The 16,221-nt window shown below is 36.8% G+C and overlaps 4 protein-coding genes across 5 annotated transcripts in view; 3 read left to right on the top strand and 1 right to left on the bottom strand.

The window, feature by feature from the left end:
* The first annotated feature begins 90 nt into the window (after positions 1-90).
* si:dkey-73n8.3 (uncharacterized protein LOC100150965 homolog) lies at positions 91-3,675 on the top strand. The gene is made up of 7 exons (XM_056248809.1): positions 91-240; positions 1,062-1,177; positions 1,379-1,534; positions 1,643-1,747; positions 1,874-2,083; positions 3,089-3,275; positions 3,491-3,675. The coding sequence occupies exons 1-7, from the start codon at positions 152-154 to the stop codon at positions 3,591-3,593; spliced, it is 966 nt and encodes a 321-aa protein (XP_056104784.1). The 5' UTR covers positions 91-151; the 3' UTR covers positions 3,594-3,675.
* Positions 3,676-4,113: 438 nt separating this feature from the next.
* On the top strand, positions 4,114-11,316 carry zgc:112332 (uncharacterized protein LOC553712 homolog). Of its 2 annotated transcripts, XM_056248810.1 has the most exons (7): positions 4,114-4,776; positions 5,516-5,631; positions 6,447-6,602; positions 6,793-6,897; positions 8,343-8,552; positions 10,603-10,795; positions 10,985-11,316. In XM_056248810.1, the coding sequence occupies exons 1-7, from the start codon at positions 4,763-4,765 to the stop codon at positions 11,085-11,087; spliced, it is 897 nt and encodes a 298-aa protein (XP_056104785.1). In that variant the 5' UTR covers positions 4,114-4,762; the 3' UTR covers positions 11,088-11,316. The 2 variants fall into 2 exon arrangements, with proteins under 2 accessions (XP_056104785.1, XP_056104786.1); XM_056248811.1 differs by lacking the exon at positions 6,447-6,602.
* A 1,894-nt stretch (positions 11,317-13,210) lies between these two features.
* sec61g (SEC61 translocon subunit gamma) lies at positions 13,211-15,290 on the top strand. Its single transcript, XM_056248808.1, has 4 exons — positions 13,211-13,364; positions 14,042-14,147; positions 14,815-14,917; positions 15,148-15,290. The coding sequence occupies exons 2-4, from the start codon at positions 14,054-14,056 to the stop codon at positions 15,155-15,157; spliced, it is 207 nt and encodes a 68-aa protein (XP_056104783.1). The 5' UTR covers positions 13,211-13,364; positions 14,042-14,053; the 3' UTR covers positions 15,158-15,290.
* tpk1 (thiamin pyrophosphokinase 1) overlaps positions 14,950-16,221 on the bottom strand; it is a 78,853-nt gene continuing 77,581 nt past the window's right edge. The window contains exon 9 of the mRNA XM_056248807.1: positions 14,950-15,509. Coding sequence (XP_056104782.1) covers positions 15,370-15,509 — 140 coding nt within the window. The 3' untranslated portion in view covers positions 14,950-15,369. The remainder of the gene's footprint in view (positions 15,510-16,221) is intronic.

Genomic DNA, 16,221 nt, shown 5'->3' with positions numbered 1-16,221 from the left:
TAGCAGCGCGGCCTTTCAGATATATGCAGAGTATAAAGCGGATCAATTTATTTTGCATGCAAAACATGATCAATTGGTTCTGACCTCAGTAAAAAGAAAGGGGATTTTCTGTCCTCCTTATTCGAGTACAAATGACACTCGAGCATTTATTATGACACTCTGTATCATGAGAAGCTGTGAAAAAGATCCTTCTAGCTGGTTCACATGTAATGAAACTTTTGAGAAAATGAATGTGTTAAGGTAAGGTGCTTTTTATTTAATCAGTATATTGAACTTGATTGAGAGAGATTGAAATTTAAAGTATCAATTATTATTTCGGATTTTAATACAAATTTATTTGTTTTTCATTTTAAATAATCGGTATAATAAACTTATATTGAAATATATGATTTTGGATTATTCTTTTTTTATTAATACAAATATTTGTTTTTAGTTTAAATAATCAATAAAATGAACTTGAATAATAGAAATTAAAATGTATTTAGTCATTTATTATTATTATTATTAATAATAAAAATGTATTTATTTCAATTTTAAACAATCAGTGTGATTAAATTGATTAAGAGAAATTTTAATATTTATCATTATTACAAATGTACTTATTTTATTTTAAATAATCAGTATACTCAACTTGATTAATAGATATTGAAATGTATATTATTTTTTATCATAAATAATTTATTTTAATAATATTAATAATCTGTTTATTTTATTTTAAATCATCAGTATAATTAACTCAAGGGATATTGGAATATTAGCAATTATTATCATTAATTATAATTAATAATAATGTGTTTATTTTATTTTAAACAATCGGTATAATTAACTTAACAGATACTGAAACATTAGCATTTATTACAATATTATTAATAGAAATGTTTTTAAATTATTATTATTATTAGTAGTAGTAGTATAAATTAAATTATTGTAAAAATGCGTAGGCCTATAACATTAAAATACACATATAAACATTAATATTTTCCTTTAATATTCATAATGGTTGTATCTGACATCTGCCTTTGAAGGGTATTGCTTATTAGCCTATTATTTATTATTTTCAGAGGGCTTTTCATCAAAAGATGGTCATCTGATATTCGGTTAGATGGAAAAACTGCTATAGTGACTGGAGCAAACACTGGGATTGGGAAAGAAACGGCGAAGGACCTGGCAAAGCGGGGTGGGTACTGTGGCCAAAAACACATCGAGCCTTCCTTTCATATTAGAGGCACAGATGAAATATAATAAATATGACTGCATAGCCATTTGATCTGATATTTACGCCTATCCAGAATATGTTTTCCCTGAAATTGCTCAAAAGAATGTACGAGTTTTTTTTTTTTTTTCAAATAATGGAACAAAGCGTGTCATTAATCCCGAGGCGCGCGGGTGATCCTGGCCTGCAGAGACATGGTGAAGGCTGAGCAGGCCGCCAGTGACATCAGCAGAGACGTGGACAACGCCATCGTGGTGGTTCGGAAACTGGACCTGGCCGACACTAAATCCATCTGTGATTTTGCTGAACTGATTTACAACAGTGAGTTATGGTTGAAGAATTGTTTTCAAAAATGATATATATAATGTAAATATGCATCAGATTTAACTCTTATCTGACGTTTAAAATCGTTATTCTATTTTATTTTAGCGGAAAAGTCTCTTAATTTGCTGATTAATAACGCTGGAGTGGCAATCTGCCCATATTCCACAACAGCAGACGGCTTTGAGACACAGTTTGGAGTCAATCATTTAGGTATGATGAAGTGCACTCGTCATTCTCATTCTTTCAAACAATATCAAAGAATCCTTATTTGTTGTTAAGCAGCTATAGAGTTTGTTCACACTTGACATGTGATGTATGACTCCTTTTCTTCTTCAGGACATTTCTTTCTCACGTTCCTCCTAATGGATCTGTTGAAGCATTCAGCTCCTTCTCGAGTGATTAATGTCTCCTCACTGGTTCACCCCATGGGAAAGATCCACTTTGAGGACCTGAACGGTGAGAAAGGCTATCATCCCGTGAAGGCCTACGTACAGAGCAAACTGGCCAACGTACTTTTCACACGAGAGCTGGCCCCGAGAGTGGAAGGTAAGAGCCAGCATGTAATCATGCATAAACATAGGCCTAAGTGAGATCCGAAAATCTGATTCCACATCAAATCTAGGATTTATTTATGTTTTGGGAATCTGGAGGAAACCACCTTTAAAGGGGCAATTCACACAGAAAAACGCTTACGTAGAAAGTTTTAAAGGAGCAGTAAGCGATTTCTGAGAATCATTGTTAAACACTGTTGTCATCAGGATCCATCTGTTGTATCCTTCATTGCACGGGAAACGAAGGACACATTTGGTGGCTGCATTTGAAGAAGGATGCAGCCTCTGAATTGGGACGCAGCTTTAAACTCGCTATCGCAACTCGCAACTGCGATAATGCAAAAAAGTAGCAAATTACCTTTTGTGGTTAAAAACGTGAGATGCATGTCAGTGGAACAAAAAACGCAAGAGCTAGAGACGCGTTTTTTAAAAGTTGAACTTCTTTTGGTGTCGTGCACGAGACAATGGAAAACAGTGGAATGCAAAAACGCATTCTGTGTGAATGGCCCCTAAACAGACGCCCCTATACGGACATGCTTGACCCATTGCAGCTTCTCATGCATGATACAGCATTCCAAAAATCTAGTGTTTAAGCTAAAAGTAGTTCAACTTTTAAAAAATTGTCTATAGACCTTGTGTATTTTTTCCATTCCACTGCCCTGCATGTCACATTTTAAACACAAAAATGGGTTCTGCATGAATGGCGCATGAGTGTCCAAGATGTCAATCGTTCCCCTTTTATTTTCAGGGTATGTGACTAAATGGTGACTGAAAGTGAATCTTCACTTTTGGCTGAACTATCCCTTTAAGGAGATCAAAAGTTTCACAGGGAGATGGGCAAACCTTCCAAATAATGTGTTGCTAATTGATCAGTATGCTATCCTAACATGACTGTCCCATGTTTTACCCACAAACATTCTTCATTAAGGCAATAAGAGCGTTCTTGCACACTTTTCATTCTTCTAACTGTGGCTCATGTAGAGTGATGTTTCTGTGGCAGCGATGGGAGTGAGTGTTTATGCTGTGGATCCAGGCCTAGTGAAGACAGAGATCGTCAGGCATCTGAAGAAGACTCTGCAGGTCTGTGTGAAGACATTTGGTTTCCTGATAAAAACCCCTGCAGAAGGCGCATATACCACTCTGTACTGTGCCGTTACTCCTGGCCTGCCCACTGGAACCTACTACAGGTTTGTCAGAACTAGAATACAGTATAGCTGATGCTAGCTGTTGCACTCATGAAATAATAACCTCAATGGTCATCTTTCCCATAAGCAAGCACTATTGTTCACAACATGGTTTTTATTTTGTGTTAGGAATGCTAAATTTGGCAGTAATCAAATGAACTCTGAGTTCCCTCACGCTAACTGTTTAGTAAAATATTTTGTCTCATGATCTCTCACAGTGACTGTGCCGTGGCCCCGTGCTCCAGGGCTGCGGATGACATGAACACTGCGAGCAGACTGTGGGCTGTCAGCTGCCACCTGCTGGGGATTCGTTGGAAATGAGAAGATATGACTTCCACCTCAGCCCTATTTCATACTAATGCCCTTTTTATGAGTTATTACAACCCAGTTTCAACAGCAGCCCAGTTGACTATGCTGGTCCACCAGCTAGACCAAAAACTTGCCCCGTGTATCGTCACCTTTAGACTAGTAGTCAATCATCTAATTTTTTTCTTCAAGACTGGTCCTAATTTTTTTACATTAAAAGGTAGTTTTGTCTAGTTTGAATTTGATAAGTAAAACTGATTACCTGATTACCTGTTTTATCTAATAGTGGCTAATTTTGTGCAACTGGCCCCAGCACTAGCACTATTCCAGCTCAATCCAACATAAACCAACTTGGACCAGCAAATTCATGCTGGTTTATCCTGTATTTTTCAGCAAGGTATGTGATTATTGAAACATGTTGCGTAACTTTCTTATTAAAAGCAGCTAATGGCTAAAGTGAGTTTATTGTCATTTGACATTAGACAAATAGACATAGGTAGGCTAGCTATGCCTGGTAAACACAGTAGAAAAATAAACGAAAGCTAAATAATAGCCTACTGTGTTAATGGGATATAAATGTCTTGGCTAAAGTGGATAGAAAATGTCAAGTAGCCTAATATTAAGTGACATTAGTAAGGATAGGTGCAAACGAGAGCAGATAGAAAACAAAATATACAAAAATGTTCATGTTCATTTAACGATTTACCGTCACTAATAAAGTATCTTATTCTTAAATTGAATTGCATTGGTTCTCTGAGGTACAGTAAGACAATGTTCAGTGTATTGTGAATAGTTCGTGACGAGAAACATCAGGCTGACACAACAAGGACATCTAGTGGATACACGCGGTCACTGCTTTTGCGCAATTTGACTCATTTTTAAGTGGGTGACGTAATTGTATTGTGTGTTCTGGTGACGTGTAGCGGAATGTCCAACCTTGCAAAAAAAGATTCAATTCAACTAAGCGGAGGTCAAGGCCATCACAGCGAGCGCATTCCTGCGAGCGGCGGGAGCCTGAACGGTCTTCATATTGATCTCAGTCGCGTTTCATTGGCCAGAGGACAGAGCTCTGGACGGGAGGGGCTTGGATTCGGACCGCATAGTAATATCTCATTCATAAATTACACAGGACGCTAGAGTAGAGCACTACTGTCTGCTGAGGGGAACCAGACAATATTGGAACAATGCACTCAATAAGGTAAGTAATGCGGAGTCTGAAAAACTGTATTGATACACATTTTCTTTTCGCCAAAGTGTTCATAACTGGATAAATGGGACCCAACACTGTTTTTAAACAGTATTTTTAAACAATATAATTATTTAAATGCCAATTACTATACCTGTACTGGATTATACCAGCTGATTTAATTTAAATATATGAGAACGGGGCTAGTTGTCACACGAGAAAGTTGTCATAAGGGCTGCAATCTCAGTCAGCAACTGAGATTTGATAAAAGTGAGTTTGTATGTTGGTTTCAAACACCTTCAAACCTTAAATTAAGTTCAATTTTAAGAGTATTGAGTTGCTACAATATTTATAGGTCAAAACAACGGTCTGATATTTCAGAAAGTTAGGTTTTTACATTATAAGTTAAATTTTACATTTTTAACTACCTTAAACTTTTTAACTGCCTTAAATTTAAGTACAATCAACATGGATGTTTAAGTCATTATTGCATTAAACTGACTTTAAAAAATGAGTTAAATCTTGTAGCCTATAACATAAAAAAGTTGAAAATTGCTAAGTTAAAACAATGTAAAAAAGAAATGTTGTCATAACTTATTGATCCTATAATGTTTTACAGTGTGCATTTACTTAATTCCTGAGTAATAACAATGATACAACAAAATACACTGGAGTGACAACTAGCCCCGCTCTCACCTCACTTCAGGTATTCACTATGATATATAAACATTTGCTCTGAAATCAATTCCAGAAATTTCTTCTGTGGTCAGTGGAGCTCTTCTGTACGTCTTGATAATAAAACAGTCATAATCACAGGAGCTAATACGGGCATAGGCAAAGAGACAGCGAGAGACCTTGCCAGAAGAGGTAAGGAACTAACAGACCTCGTTTTAGTTTTCAGGACATACGTCTCAACTCAATCTTGACCTTAAAATTGGAAAACCTTAAAAATGCTCCGAATGATTTGATTTGTTCTGTTCGAAGCACATGCTGTGAACGGCATCGACTGCCAACCTGTTACGGGACAAAACCATGCCATGTGTGATGCCACTCTAATTAGAAGTGGGGTATGGGGAGGTTAGCTGGAACAATTGCAATCTGTCACACTGTATTTGCACTATTATTGCCATTGACAAAATCATTTTGGATTCTTATTTCTCTTTAAAATATTGTGTAAAATCAGCATGATCTGGGACTATAATAACAACTGCAAGGACAAATCATACTCCGTGTCCTAATGTCAAATGTGATACAAATAAAACAGCAAATACTTCATCTTATAATAAATGACAGGCTCTTGGAAGCTTTGAATGTATGCCGATAAATAAACATCAGGATTACAATACTATCTGCCAAAGAGATGTAAAACTGTACACTTTCCCACATGGACCCTCTGAATTCCAACAAAGAAACTCTGATGCTTGCCAGCCAAATTGCTCTGAATAGAATAATAGGCGTTCTGCACAGTAATTACCAGGCAAACAGCTATTGTGTTAGCTCATCAGCCTTATATCCCAGTTTAACACCGAATGAATTATTATGCAAGGACATTTCAGAGCAAGGACGTTTGCTGGAATATATAAACAGAATGATTTCAGATCCATGAAGGATAGCTATACTCTGTTTTGTGGCTTTTTGCACTGGAAAGCACATTTCTATCAGCTTCTTTATGATGTCCTCAGGGGCTCGGGTCATCATGGCCTGTCGAGACCTGGAAAAAGCAGAGTCCGCCAGAGGAGAATTGATGGAGGATTCTGGAAACCAAAACATTGTGGTGAAAAAACTTGATTTATCAGATACCAAATCCATCAGAGCATTTGCAGAACTCATAAACAAGGGTGTGTAAGACATCTGACTATTACTTTAAATGCATTGTTATGTGTGTATTTCCTTGGAGTAAGGGACATTCATATAATTATTGTATTCATATTAAGATTACACATTTATATGAATAGTATTAATATAGTATAATATAATATTTATGCAATTTGCTAATGGGTCTTTATTCATATTTTTTTTGTATTTTAGAGGAGAAGCAAGTTAACATCCTGATCAACAATGCTGGAATCATGATGTGCCCATATTCAAAAACTGCAGATGGCTTCGAGATGCAGTTTGGTGTAAACCATTTAGGTAAAGACTTTGTTATCTTACTGTGTGTACATGCATACACTCTCTACAGTAGTCTACAGTGTTATTGTCACAAATTGAGGTTTGCGACAGGTGAAATAAAGAGATGGATTTACGCACAGCAGTGCAGATTTAATAACAAAATTCGAAGATAATAAAAATACTCAGGATTTCTCACAAATAACTTATGAACCATCAAACACATGGACGTGAACGGTCCAAGAACTGAACAAAACAGAGTTTAAATAGACCAAGTTAATCAAACATCCTGAAGCCAAGGAGACAAAACAAGAGCAGGAACAAGGACACAGAAAACAGAGCAAAACAACTCACTGTAAAACAAGCAGATAACCCTGAATGATAAACAGAACAGATAAACAGAACAGAACCCTGACAATTATGATGATGAATTTTATATCCTCTATTTCTTTTTGAAATAGGAAGTTTGGACAGGACATGTTGAAGGAATTTTCTTTTCAATTAGCCAATGGGCTTTGGTAATATCATTCATGGCCATAAAAAGATGCATCTGAAATTGTGTACATTTCATGAAAAATTTCCTTTCCAATAATAAGGTGTATCGTATAAAATATATTTCAAAAGTCTCATGCTCAGCAAGGCTGCATATATTTGAATAAAACGACAGTAACAACAGTAATATTGTGAAATATTGCTACATTTTAAGGTGACTGTTTTATATTTTAACATATTTAAAAATTGAATTTATTCCTGTGATGGCAAAGCTGAATTTTCAGCATCATTACTCCATTCTTTAGTGTCACACGATCCTTAAGAAATCTTTCTAATATGCTAATTTGCTGCTCAAGAGACTTGGAAACAAAACAGTTGTACTGCTTAATATTTTTGTGGAAACTGTGCTACGTATTTTTCCAGGATTTTTTGATGAATAGAAAGTTCACAAGAACACAATATTTTGTCCGTAAATGTCTGTATTTTGACATTCAAGCCGAGGCAATTTTACAAATATCTGCGGCAATTTCAAATAATTATCAACACGTGTTTTGTGGATGTAAACACTCATTATGACTCAGGAAAAAATAAGACTATTAGTCAAATTAGATTTCCTGTATCTAATCCATAATGTTACTCTTTCTGACCAGTAAACCAAGTCAATAAAAGCGACTTCTTTTAAATTAAGCACAAATTGTGTTTGGTTATAGACTACCCCTATGTAAAAGGCAACCTTGTTTCACAGAGGAAGTCTCAGACTTAATGTGGAGTAGTGACCCTGTAAATTGACAGTGTGTGCTGTTTAGTCGTTTATCAGCCCAAGCTGGCTTCCTGTAGGAACCTAAACACTCACATACAGTACACATCTTTTCCATATACATCCACTTCCATGCATTTAGGCTATTGAGTATCAACAGGACATGAGGGACAATGAAAGGTACAACCCCTGACTATTTTTATCTTCAAACTACCAACAGGTCATTTTCTGCTCACCTACCTTCTGCTGGACCTCCTCAAGAAATCAACCCCCTCCAGGATCATAAACGTAGCTTCTGTGGCCCATACGTGGGACAGCATCCATCTGGATGACATAAACAGTGAGAAGGGTTACTCTCCGCGGAGGGCTTACGGCCAGAGCAAGCTAGCTAACATCCTCTGCACACGCTCCTTGGCTAAAAGACTGCAGGGTATGTGACCTTCATAGCAAGGCTATCAGTGCTAGACTAAACATGATCCTTAAGGACACAAACTAAAGTCTTGTTTGTCTTCTCTATCCTTGATTTGGTATGCAAGTACAACAATGACATTAGGCTGTGAATATGTTTTTTCTTGTCATAGTCGCGATGTACATCATAAAAGCCTTTTTTTTTAACCTAGATTTGGTTTTAAAAATGACTAAGCGAACACTAAATGTATAATTTTCTTTTTTGGTTCAAAAGAACCAAGAGAACCAGACTAAGTGTGAACACACACTAAAGTCGACATGAAATGGCTTCTCGAACAAGACAAAATGCAGGGTGGGACTTTATTTTGTCCATCCGGAATTGATTGGATAGTTGGATTGATGTGGTTTGTTATTGGTCGATCTCAAGTGAGTGACAGCCAGGTTGTCCCGCCCTTGCGCCAGTAAACACGTCATCAGAAGAGTTGTCACTGCAAGAGGGAGGGAAAGTTATCACTGAAAAAAATTGTTGCTGCCTCATCAACTTGGATGTTTAAGTAATTTCAACTAAAAAAGTTGAAAATTGCATAACTTATTTTGATGAATTGAAGCAGTGTAAAAAAAACATTTGTTGTCATAACGTATTTATCATTTTTTACAGTGAGATTATGAGGATACATGAATAAAAAATAAAAAAAACATGATAAATAATTTATAATAAATATGGCAAAATTCCACAGTAAAAAACAAGAATGGTCGATTTTGATTTCATGGATATTTTCCCCTGTGAGACTACATAATCTCAGTCAAAACCAACACAGTGGCAGAGGAAGGCGCTCGGTCAGAACTGATCTCTATATGTTTGTCTCTGAGTGCTTCCTTAAGGATGCAGGATTGTATGAAGCATGAGGAGAATGTCCTGTTTTCTATGCTTGTCACTGATTGTCATTCATGTGACAACTCAAACTCAAGATCTAATAAAAGATGAACTGTGATCTGTTCAGAATAGCCACACAGAGATCACAAAGCAGACATTCAGCTAGAAATTCATATGAGGTTCTATACCAAAGAGGGGGAAATACCATTTGAGGAAATACAAAAAGTAATTCTCACCAGTAATTCTAGTAAAAAGAAGTAATTCTCTATGTGCACTTTTGTAGATTTATACAGATTCTGAAGGATTTTTCAGTTAAGACAACATGCAGTTTAACTACGAAGGGGGAGTAGTGTAGAGGAAATAAAATGAACAATTTAGAATATTGTTCCGTCATTAATGAATAACTACACAGGAACAATTGGGTAATGCAGTATTCTAAAGGCAATGACTGAAATCATTGCAAGCTTTTGAGTTTTTTGTAATGTTTTGGATAGTAATGACTCGTGTTACTACATCCTTCAGAAGAAATACTATTTATTTGGATCAGTTCTAAAGTGAAAAGCCTAACTCTCCAGTAATTACTGAAGTCATTGTAAGCTTTGGATTTTTTTTCTTCTACATTTTTGTAAGATTTTGGATAGTAACTCCTTCCTATGGATTTTGTAATAATTCAGTCATTACTAGTGGATTACCATGATCTTCACTTTAGAATTAACTATACATTATGCATTATTCACATTTTTTTTTTTTTTAAACCTGTAGTTCTTGGTGGTCCTTTGGGAGGTATGAAAGAAATAGTAGTTATTGGCTAATAGTGAACTACCGCATTCAACTGAGCGATATTACTTATCTTGTATGTAAGAATAACTTTTATGTTAATATTTAAAGATGAACCCTTACTAGACTGAAGTAACTTGGGTTTACCTGATTATCCATACATAATTTTTACGAAAAATACGCATGCGCAGGACGTCGTCATTTTTACAAATTTGCGTTTTCGTAGTTTACATGCAGGCAATAAAGGTATAATTTTCAAGTAGGCTATTCAAGGATTTAATCCTAGACGAATTTCTATTAAAATAATTCTGTTCAAATAGCACGCAGTATACCAAAAAAGAAAACCCAACTGTATTAATCATTGGTTTAGTTGTTTTACGCAGGTGTGTGTAATCTGTGATTCTGTGATTCATGTTCCTAGGCAGTGGTGTGACTGTGTACTCCCTCCATCCTGGTGTGGTGCAGTCAGAGCTGTTTAGGAACCTCAGCAAGCCTGTGCAGATCGCAGTCAAGGTCTTCAGCCCCTTCACCAAGACCACTATTCAGGGGGCGCAGACCACCATCTACTGCGCTGTGGAGCCGGAGCTGGACAATGAGAGTGGAGGATATTACAGGTACAGAGCAAAGTATTATGAAAAATAAACTGCACTATAGAATTCCTATTTATTTTCACGTCCCTATATGCACATCATATTCATTTGCATTAGGTTTGTAAGATAATAAAATGTGTTTAGGTTAAACATGCAATAGATATTATTATAGCTGTATTAATGATCACTAAACCTGAGGAACTTTGTTTCCAGTGACTGTGGCCCAGCACAGTGTTCAAGAGAAGCTTCAGATGATGAAATGGCTCAGAAACTCTGGGAACTCAGCTGTCAGATGCTCAGCATTACATGGGACTGATCGAGCGCTCCTCTCAGTGACACTCTTATACGAGCGCAAATGAAAGCTTTTGTACTAATGTCATAGATAATGGAAACTGTAGTATTCATACAATGCATGACTGAATCAGCACTGTTTTATATTGTACATTGTAAACTCTTTTTCTAATGCCCTTGGCTGTGCTGTTATAATTTCAATAGACATGTTATGAATATAAATGTATTTTGGTCTATTAAATCCTTTTATTTTATGAATTTGCTTTTGGTTTTGTTTGTTTGTTTGTTTTGCTGAAGAGCTGTTGTAATATCCACAGTTCTGTCATGACATCTCTCGGGAGATTGGTATGGTAATAGAGATTGGCATGGTAACGGATATGGCAATGTTAATGTATTTGGTCTTGGCGGAATAGATTTGCTACGCTGCTGCTGCACATGTAACATACATGATTTAACCCCCATAGCAGATCTATACAGGTGGAGCTGGGGAAGGTGGAGGGTTTCTGAAAGCGCGCTGCATACTCCTACCAGCAACACCCCGGTATTTATTTGAATGTTGAGCCGCAGCTCATTGGTCGCTGATGCAACAGCAACCAATCAGTTGTGCCATGTAGATAATGATTTGATCGCTACCAAATGAGTTAAAGACTTATCAGCTTCCGCCATTTAGAGTTTCATGCCAGAACTATTTAATGAGCTTTCTCAGGATATTTGCCATTTTGCTATCTCTCGTAGCATGGAACCACTCCCTAAAGGGACATGGTGGTGGAAAAAAAAATGAAATAGTATTATAGGTTGCATCCGAAATCGCATAGCTCTTGAGTAGGTACTTATTTTTGAATGAGTAATTACCTTGCAACTTTTAAAAAAGCATGTTCTACTATATAGATTCTATATAGTATGAGTGTGTAGTAGTTAGTCTGGATGTACTACATTCACCATGTTGTCATTATCACCAGCATCAGTTAAGTCGCTTCACTGCCATAAATCCTCTCCGTGGCCTCATGAAATAGTAATGTATCCATCATATGCACACTTCAGGATCTCGCTGGAAGTATTAGGTCATCTTGGTACTTTTTGCATACTCTTTATGAGAGTACTGTTTATTCGGACATAGGCTACTTCTTTTGTCACATACTGTTTTTCGCCTACTATATAGAAGGCAAGTATGCAATTTCGGATGCAGCCATAATATCATTTCCACCACCATGTCCTTTTAGGGGCTCCGTTGAACTCAAAAGGTTTGCGAGCAAACGCAAATGCTGTGTCCCAATTCGCATAGCCTATTCGTCCTAAATAGTAGGTAGGCCTATTCAAAATGAGAAATAGGCTGAATCCAAAATCGCCCCCTAAACCCTCAATCACTATTCCCTACGTTAGTCCCACTAATACAAGTCACTTGAAGGAGTGAATGAAAACGAGTGAGCGAATTCAGGCAGCCATTGAGTGTACATCGTGTGCAAAGTGGGATTGAATGAGTGCACTTGATAACGTCCACTATGGTTTCGGACAGCACTATACATGTCCCCTCAATTAGTGCCCTGTGTGAGGGTGTAGGGGACAATTTCGGATTCAGCCTTAGTGTGTCCCAAATTGTAGGATGTTAAAATGAGTATTACAAAGATACCCGGATGATATAGTCTACTTTTTCATGTTGGAATCTGAAGAGCAGATCTGTGCACACTCTAACGGCTAATATTGCCCACAACACATTGCACGTTCGACAAGGATTTGATTACAACTACAAACACGAATATACTAACAATATTTATAACAATGAGCAATAGCCTACATTTTTTACATTATTTATACATTTTTGTTAACGTTAGTTAATACAAATTAAACTGTTGTTCATTTTTAGTTCTTATTAGCTCAGGACCATTAGGCCTAAATGATTTTAACAGATAGGCCTATACTTGATTTTAATAATGTATTAGGAATTTTAAAAATAAAATCAGCAGCTATGAAAATGTAAATTGTTTAGATAAACTGTTGAGAATAAAGTACAGTAAATTCCAGGAACAATCCTCAGACAGACCGATGGCTAGATGACACAACGTCTACATCTACTACTTGTCTTCTCTGCAGTAATGATGTGGACAAGTCTCTGCGATCTAAACTCCAGTCGCTAGATGGCAGTGAGAACGTCATTGTGCGCAAGAGTTGTGAGCCAGTGCGCATGCGTCGCTCTTAGCGCTGCGTCAGTCTTTCCTCAGTTAAATCTACGTGGCGTAACACACAGCGGAATCAGTGTGTCACATCCAGCTGAACTACTGCTTTATCCTTTGATTTATCAACACAGGTAAGTGTATTTTTGCCTACATTGCGTCTTTAGAAATCTATATAGGTATTAAGTAAAGAATTTAGCTTTAAAATAAGGTTATACGGAGTTATGTGTCTTTACTAAGGACGTGTCTGATGTGATCGTTGAGTTTCAGGGTAAACACTGTTTCTGACTGATCACATACGATCACTTTCTTAATCTGAGTTTCAAAATACTTCTCTTTTTGTTGCGTATGTTTTATTGGTGTTTTTTTAGTTCAATTTCAAAGTCATTTTTAGCTGTTTTTATCCAGAGTAAAGTCCGCTGCGTTCAGGCTAACTGTGCTAGCAAGTCGAGCTGTAACATACATTAGTAACGTTAGTCAATTCGGATATTAAAGACTTGTGGTTAGTTAAGGGATTAACAACTGGTTCCTTTGAAAATAAAATGTATCAACTAACGTAGGTTTTCAGCTCGTATGATTCATGTACTTGGGTTTCGGGGTGGAGGGTTCCTGTGATATTTAGGATCAACCAAATGATGAAATCGATTTTTTTTAATCAATTCATACGTCGTGAAACTTGTCTAACATATGTAAGTGGTTTATGTGAGATGTTGATGTAGCAGTGCAGATGTGTGATTGTGATCTGCTTGTGCTTGCTCTGTTCATCTTTCACAGATGTGAAGGTAACGTTAATGCTCTGTTCTGTTTTCAGCATCACTTCAGGATGGATCAGGTCATGCAGTTCGTGGAGCCCAGCAGGCAGTTCGTCAAGGACTCCATCAGACTCGTCAAAAGATGCACAAAGCCAGATAGAAAAGGCATGTCCAGTCCATTGTCTTTTAAAATTCAAAGATTTGATAAGCAAACTGATGCTAGACCTAATATATTTAAAGGTCTTAACATGAAGCCCTGGTTTCACAGAAATGGATTAGATTAAGCCAGGATTAGGCCTGAGTTAAATTAAGATATTAAATTACTTTTTTAAATTTATGTGCCTTAGGAAAAATGTATGTGCCTTTTTTTTAAGACAGTTTAAATATGCATTTTATTTGGGACTAGGCTTAAGCTTTGTCTGTGAAACCGGGCAAAAAAGTTAATTGAAGATAAGAAATCAGAAAATTTTACATGCATGGGGCTGTTTTAAGGGGAAAGCTACGAAAGCTTGTTTCTGCTATAGAATAATAATAACAAAAAAGGTAATTATGATGTTAATTTTTTTTTTGAAGTATTTATATATATAATTATGTGGCAGAAACAAACTTCCATAGAGTGTGAAACAAGTCATGCTTGGAAATAAACTCCAAATTTTTATTTTGTATTACAAGTCTGTTTATGTAGACCATTTGTTTTCAGAGATATTAAAATAACTTTGACTTCAGACTATATACAATGTTTTATTTGTATTAACAATATTTAACATCTACTTTTATTCTCAATTTTTAATTATGAAAAAAGCTGAATTTATGTGTTTCCCCTGCTGTCTAGAATTCCAAAAGATTGCCATGGCAACAGCAATTGGATTTGCCATCATGGGCTTCATTGGATTCTTTGTCAAACTCATCCACATCCCCATCAACAACATCATTGTGTAAGTAATCCACACACACACAAAAAACACAATTACCAGTGTCATTCAGACTTTTATTGCTATAATTGTGAAAAATAGTTGGTTAAAAAAATCATTAAACTCCCAACATGTAATTTACTACAGAGCATTAAAGATAATGTGCAAATTGCCTTTTGATCTGCTGCTTTGTTACATTCAGCCTTTGATTGACTCAGTGATTAAAGCAGGATTGTTGTTTCTCTTGTTAACAGTGGTGGTTGAACCAGCTGTGAAGCCAAACAGACCTGCGGCTGCCGGAAACGATGATGGACTGAATGCAAACATTTGTATAAATCATGCTTTTTGTGCATGTCAACATTTATATTTGGCTGTTAATAAATCAAAGGTTACACTACTCATTGTCTTCATTAATAAAAGGTTGTTGGTGCTGAAAAAAAGGCACTTTTTAAAGGCTCGGTGCTCCAGTGCTTTATTCACAGTCGTTTAATTCCCATGCTCCATAAAAGTGGCTTGTCAGTGGTGACCGTCACAGGTTTTCTGCCTTTTTTGGGGTCGTGATCCTCGTAAGTGTTGGATGTGCTTACAAGCTGTCCAAAAGCCAATATCTGATTGTCTAAAAGGAGACAAAAGGTAATAAGTATGGTATTATGCACATCCCAAATAGTCAAGGTCCTCATGTATTAAGGTGCAGTGAAGGGTGGGAAGTGGAGAGGATAAGAAAAAAAAAGAAAAATCTTTGTCTACAAGTGTCCACCAAAAGCTGTGAATGTACAAATCCGCCCACTGTGGTTTTAATTAAATCGGCCTCCCGAAACCTCTCGCCAAACCCGCCGGGGTGCTTGTGAAAATGTTCTAATGAGTGAAGCTGGAGAAAACATGCCCTCGTGTAACCTGGTGGGAACGCCGCTGTTTTCTCAGTCTCTGGGTCTCTCATTCAGAACTGCTCACTGGAAACCCCGAGCAGCAGTGGTGCTGTAATCTGGGTGCCAGACAGAGTTCAATGCCTCTCACATCAATGGCCTCAGCCAACCAGCAACAAAAGACTACATTTCTCTTGATCATTGAGCATTGCTATTTCTTTCAGTGAGACCCAGGTGCTACTCACAAAGGAGTTATACCTGTTGGCTGGTATGTGACCAAATTAAGATTTTCAGTAGTCCCTTAAAAAGATCAGACACCCTTGACTAAAGTTATTTGAGGTCACTGAAGCGGAACAGAGTTTATTATTGGGAGCACCAGACTGGTTAAGGCTATGGTTTTGGTATTCTAAAAGTTTTCATGAGAATCCTATCTCAGCTTCTGTCATTCATGCTGAATTCAGAAAT

Source organism: Rhinichthys klamathensis, unplaced genomic scaffold (genome assembly GCF_029890125.1).
Source record: "Rhinichthys klamathensis goyatoka isolate OS25496 unplaced genomic scaffold, OSU_Roscu_1.1 h1tg000059l_1, whole genome shotgun sequence".
Taxonomy (NCBI): Eukaryota; Metazoa; Chordata; class Actinopteri; order Cypriniformes; family Leuciscidae; genus Rhinichthys; species Rhinichthys klamathensis.
This window is presented reverse-complemented; position numbering and strand designations above follow the sequence as displayed.

Coding starts and splice junctions, on each gene's coding strand:
- si:dkey-73n8.3 (XM_056248809.1), top strand. CDS start 152: ATGACACTCTGTATCATGAGAAGCTGTGAAAAAGATCCTTCTAGCTGG. Junction 1,178..1,378: donor GAAGGACCTGGCAAAGCGGG/GTGGGTACTGTG, acceptor ATTAATCCCGAG/GCGCGCGGGTGATCCTGGCC. Junction 2,084..3,088: donor GCTGGCCCCGAGAGTGGAAG/GTAAGAGCCAGC, acceptor TTTCTGTGGCAG/CGATGGGAGTGAGTGTTTAT.
- zgc:112332 (XM_056248810.1), top strand. Junction 6,603..6,792: donor TGCAGAACTCATAAACAAGG/GTGTGTAAGACA, acceptor TTTGTATTTTAG/AGGAGAAGCAAGTTAACATC. Junction 10,796..10,984: donor GAGAGTGGAGGATATTACAG/GTACAGAGCAAA, acceptor CTTTGTTTCCAG/TGACTGTGGCCCAGCACAGT.
- sec61g (XM_056248808.1), top strand. CDS start 14,054: ATGGATCAGGTCATGCAGTTCGTGGAGCCCAGCAGGCAGTTCGTCAAG. Junction 14,148..14,814: donor CACAAAGCCAGATAGAAAAG/GCATGTCCAGTC, acceptor CCTGCTGTCTAG/AATTCCAAAAGATTGCCATG.